Source organism: Nanorana parkeri, unplaced genomic scaffold, assembly GCF_000935625.1.
Source record: "Nanorana parkeri isolate BGI_ZX_2015 unplaced genomic scaffold, ASM93562v1 scaffold759, whole genome shotgun sequence".
Taxonomy (NCBI): Eukaryota; Metazoa; Chordata; class Amphibia; order Anura; family Dicroglossidae; genus Nanorana; species Nanorana parkeri.
In genome coordinates, this window is record NW_017307027.1 from 803,329 (window position 1) to 808,191 (window position 4,863).

The following is a 4,863-nucleotide window of genomic DNA, read 5'->3' on the forward strand; positions in this document are numbered from 1 at the left end:
AGTGGATCAACGAGGTCTTCGGTCCTGCAGTGAAGAAATACCTTTTAGAAAAGAATCTGCCACTCAAAGCATTGCTGATTATGGATAATGCTCCTGCTCATCCTCCAGGCCTTGAGGATGACTTACTGGAAGAATTCGAGTTCATTAGGGTTAAGTTCCTTCCGCCCAACACCACTCCAATCCTCCAGCCAATGGATCAGCAAGTCATTTCCAACTTTAAAAAGCTTTACACCAAAGCACTATTTCAGCGATGCTTTGAGGTGACCGAAGGAACAAACCTTACCCTTCGAGAGTTTTGGAAAAATCATTTTCATATCGTGAACTGCCTCAAGATCATCGATAAAGCCTGGGATGGGGTCACCAAGAGAACCCTGAATTCTGCTTGGAGAAAGCTGTGGCCTGATTGCGTTTTTGGACATGGATTAGAGGGGCCTGCTTATGAACAGGAGTCGCCAGTTGTTGATGAAATTGTGTCCTTGGGGAAGACCATGGGACTGGAGGTGAATGAGGACGACATTCAAGAGCTGGTGGAGGAACATGGCCAGGAGCTGACCACTGACGAACTGATGCATCTGCATTGCGAGCAACAGCAGGAGGTTATGGAGGAGATCTCATCTGCAGAGGAGGATGAGAATAAGGCGCAGGAATCCCTCACTTCAAATAAGATTAGGGAGATGTGTAAAATGTGGGAAACAGTGCAAAATTTTGTAGAAAAGCACCACCCGAATAAGGCTGTAGCAGTGCGAGCGATGAATCTGTTTAACGACAATGCAATGTCACATTTCCGCGAAATCCTCAAAAGGAGGCAAAAGCAAGTGTCATTGGATAGATTCCTTGTTAAGGTTTCACGAAATGAAAAAGATTCCATTGAGCCAAGAGATAGCAGTGATTCCTTGAGTGATAGTGAAAGTCGCCCTACACAATAATTCTCCTCTCTCTCGTCTCCCTCACACCAACCACAAAGGTACAGTACCTGTAATTGTTTATTTTTCTTTATATTTTGTACAGTATTATATTACAGTACAGTATTGTAATTATTTTATATGAATATTTTTGGGTTGTGGAACGAATCATCTGAGTTTCCATTATTTCCTATGGGGAAATTTGCTTTGATATACAAGCGCTTTGGATTACAAGCATGCTTCCGGAACGAATTATGCTCTTAAACCAAGGTATCACTGTATATTGTATTGCTTCTTGAATGTGTAATACAATTTTCATCCTGAAGGTGTCAGTGTTGCTATTGTTAGTTTTGTAAATCGTTCAGAAAAGTTTTTTTATACTATTAGTCTTCAGTGAGAATCAGAAATAATCTAATTCAGCATTGGTATTATAATAGTGCTGCCCATCTCTTAAAACAAGCATTTTGTAGGGTTACAGTTTTTTGCATCATGTGGAAATGTATACAAAACATGTCTAGTTTTCTTTGTCTTGCAGTACAAGAAGCTATTTACCTCTGAAAGTGGGAAGTTGGGTACCCCCCAGAGATTTATAGCTGGGTCTTTGGCTGGAGCAACAGCACAGACTTGTATATATCCTATGGAGGTATTTACATTTTTCTTTTTATCTAATCTAATTGAAATCATAAATGGGTCAGCCTACTCAACAGTGATAGTTCTTTTAGTTAGATACCTGTCAGTTTACTTATATGTGCCTTTTAAAACATATGCAGTGAGATCTCTTTGTTTTGGTCCAGCATTGGGATACCCCCTCGCTGTTGCACCGGTGTAGGATTTAAAATGTATATAATTGTATGGAGAAGGCACACAAAGTGGTGGAAATGTTCCTATTCTATCAGGAGGAGTGAGATGCTGGAGAACCAAAAACAGAGCTGGGGACCATGATGGGGAGATCTATCTACTGGAATCGCAAAGAAACCAGAGGATTATTTAACCCTCTAGACATCAGTTAGAACTGAAATGTTAATCCTAGGCAGACCTGACTTTTCAATGATTTGTATGTGTATTTCAATAATATAGTTGTCACCAGAACAAGTGTTTTTCATTGGAAGATTTACCCCCCCCCACCCCTGGTCTGGTGACAACTGCAACATGTCAGAGTTTCCATCTAGTGGTCAGTAGGCTGAATCTACCTAGTAAGACGTACCCTGTCTCCACTTTTTCAGAAGTGAACAACTTCTGAAAGTGTACATTTAGGAAGTGTATTTTAGCTGAAGGTTTGTTGTGTTCCAGGTTATGAAGACTCGTTTAGCTGTGGGGAAGACTGGACAATATAATGGAATGTTTGACTGTGCTAAGAAGATTCTAAAAAGGGAAGGTGTCCTGGCTTTTTATAAAGGATATATACCCAATATCCTGGGTATTATTCCCTATGCAGGCATTGATCTTGCCATCTATGAGGTAATCTTTATTCTTTTACGTATTGCTTTAAAATTAATGTATTCATCTTTTCAGATCTGATTTATCATTAATACAAAATGCACTTACCCTTTTTGCCTTTTTAAAATGATATTAAAGTCAAAAGGTTTTTAAGCTATTTTAAATGGTTAATAAATCACTTGCAATGTATACTGCTCCTGGATGGATGTTTAAAGGTTTTATCTTCCTGCAGAATCTCCCGGTCCCCTGAACACTTGCTTTAATATTCTGTTTTAGGGTGACTCCTTTCCCTCACAGGGTCTTATGGAGCCACCCTTGTGTGTGCTACTGAGCTGTGTGTGTCAACAAATACACAGACGCAGCAAGGCAAAAGACTCCCTTGTTTCCTGCTCCCCACTCCTCCTAGGTAGTAGATGGAGGCCTTGTTCACACCGAAAGCGTGTGCGTTCCAGAGCGGTAGCTGCTGGAACACACCACGATCGCTAAGAAACTTCTCCCCGCGTTCTGGGGCGTGGCGGTGCATTGAATTCAATGGCACCTCTTCCACGCCCCCCCACCTGCACTGCGAACGCACATGCTTTCGGTGTGAACAAGCTTGGAGAGCTGCTGGAAACGTTACATAGTTGTTAAGGTTGAATAAAGACACGGGTCCATCGAGTTCAACCTTTTGGGTTTGTGTGTGTTACTAAGATTACCTGTACCCCTGTATATCTTGTGCGCTGAGAAAAGTATCTAGATAGTTCTTGAATGATTCCATACTCTCAGCTGATACCACGGTCTGTGGTCTGTGGAAGGGAGTTCCACAATTTTACATGTCTCACAGTGAAGAATCCTCTTCGCTTGTTTAAGATTAAACCTTTTCTCTTCCAGTTTCAGCTAGCGGCCTCTTGTATTCTTGACTGAACTAACAGTACACAATTTATTACTGATTATCCCATCACCAATAAACTATTTGTACATTAATATCATGTCCCCTCTGTCTCCTCTTTTCAAGAGTGAACAAATTTAACGCTTGCAGCCTTTCCTCATAGTGTTAGGTTCTCTAACCCCTTTATTAGCTTTGTTGCCCTTCTCTGGACTCTCTCCAGCTCAAGGCACATCTCTTCTGTGAATCGGTGACCAAAACTGAACCGCATACTCAAGATGTGGCCGGACCAGTGTTTTGTACAGGGGCAGAAATATTGATTTTGTCTTTACTATACATTACCTCTTTTATACATGATAGTGCCCTGCTCGCCTTATTTGCTGCTGCCTGACTTTGCATGCTGTTACTAAGGCAACAGTCAACTAGGACTCCCAAACCTTTTCTCTTCCGTTCATTGAAGGACACAGGGAACAGATCGGAGATCATGTAGTGTAGGGTAATATCGCCACCTGCAGGAGAAGGACGCTAGGCACAAAACTAAAGACCAATTACAGCCTAGGGGCGGCCCCTGCTGGTGGCCAAAACCCCCACCTGCTGACAAGTCTCCAGTTTTTTGCCTAGCGTCAGGAGTAAGGAGCTAAGAATTTTTCTCGGGCATTCTTACCTGACTTCTTCCTGTTTTTGTCGATGATTCTTCTAGCAAGTGCCGCCCGGGCGACATGCTGGCTGTGACAACTCTGTCTCGACGGAGTGGCCTGTGGGCTTGTCCCAATGGAATTGCATATGACCGGGGGTCTCGGCCGACCGGTCACAGCACTCCGTACAGGCAGGCGACGCCACGACTGTGGTCGGGGGCGTTCTGCCCGCTGTCCTTACCTCTTGGCTCCGCGTGGATTCGGCCCGACGTCTCCGGTGCTGGCAGTGGCTGCGGTGCGAAGACGGTGCGCGTTCCCCAACATGGTGGTATGTATGTGGGGCAGGCACTGTGCGGGAGGACTCCAGGGGCTGCCTGCCCTTCTGTTTGGTTGTGGTGCCCTTTGCGGTCACTGAGGGGTTCATTGGGGGGTCTCCTGGCGGGGTCTGTGGGCCTCCTTCGTTCCCCTCCCCCTTCCTCCCTCTCCCCCTTCCTCCTCTTCCCCCTTGTTTTCCCTCACTGAGGGACACTTGCGGCCTTGCTGCTTGGGGCGGCCTTGCTGCTTGGGGCGGCCTGGGAGGTTGCTGGGGGATCGCTGCCCTCAATGTGTGCCTCGGCTCTGGTCTCCAGGACCCTGACAGAATGGGCTAAGATGCTGCGTCAGGGCTTCATGGAGGAGAATTTTTCTTCGTTGGTCTGGCAGACCGAATGGTGCAGGGCCTGGAATGCATGTCAGTGTCTGCGGTTACACTACGCCGACTTCTCTAACTTAACTGCTAGTCGGCGGATCAGGCCCCCAAAAGGGCCCTGACGGGATTGCCTTTTACCGGGGATCTGACGGGCGGTTAGAGTACCTTTTTTTGCCTCGGGCTAAAAAGCCTAGGGACCACCGGCGGAAGCCCAGTCCTTCCTTCCTTCTCTGCTCACGAGCGGTTTATTTGTTCCCCTCCTCCCTTGGAGTGAGGCGGACGGTCCAACAAGTCGCCGTCTACCCAGGCCGCACAATGTGCCTGGCAACACACAAC

The 4,863-nt window shown here is 45.7% G+C and overlaps 1 protein-coding gene across 1 annotated transcript in view; it reads left to right on the forward strand.

Annotated features, from left to right (window-relative positions):
- Positions 1-4,863, forward strand: part of SLC25A24 (solute carrier family 25 member 24) — a 43,921-nt gene that overhangs the window by 27,626 nt on the left and 11,432 nt on the right. Inside the window, exons 7-8 of the mRNA XM_018564552.1 lie at positions 1,438-1,545; positions 2,193-2,360. Of these exons, the coding sequence (XP_018420054.1) occupies positions 1,438-1,545; positions 2,193-2,360 (276 nt within the window). The remainder of the gene's footprint in view (positions 1-1,437; positions 1,546-2,192; positions 2,361-4,863) is intronic.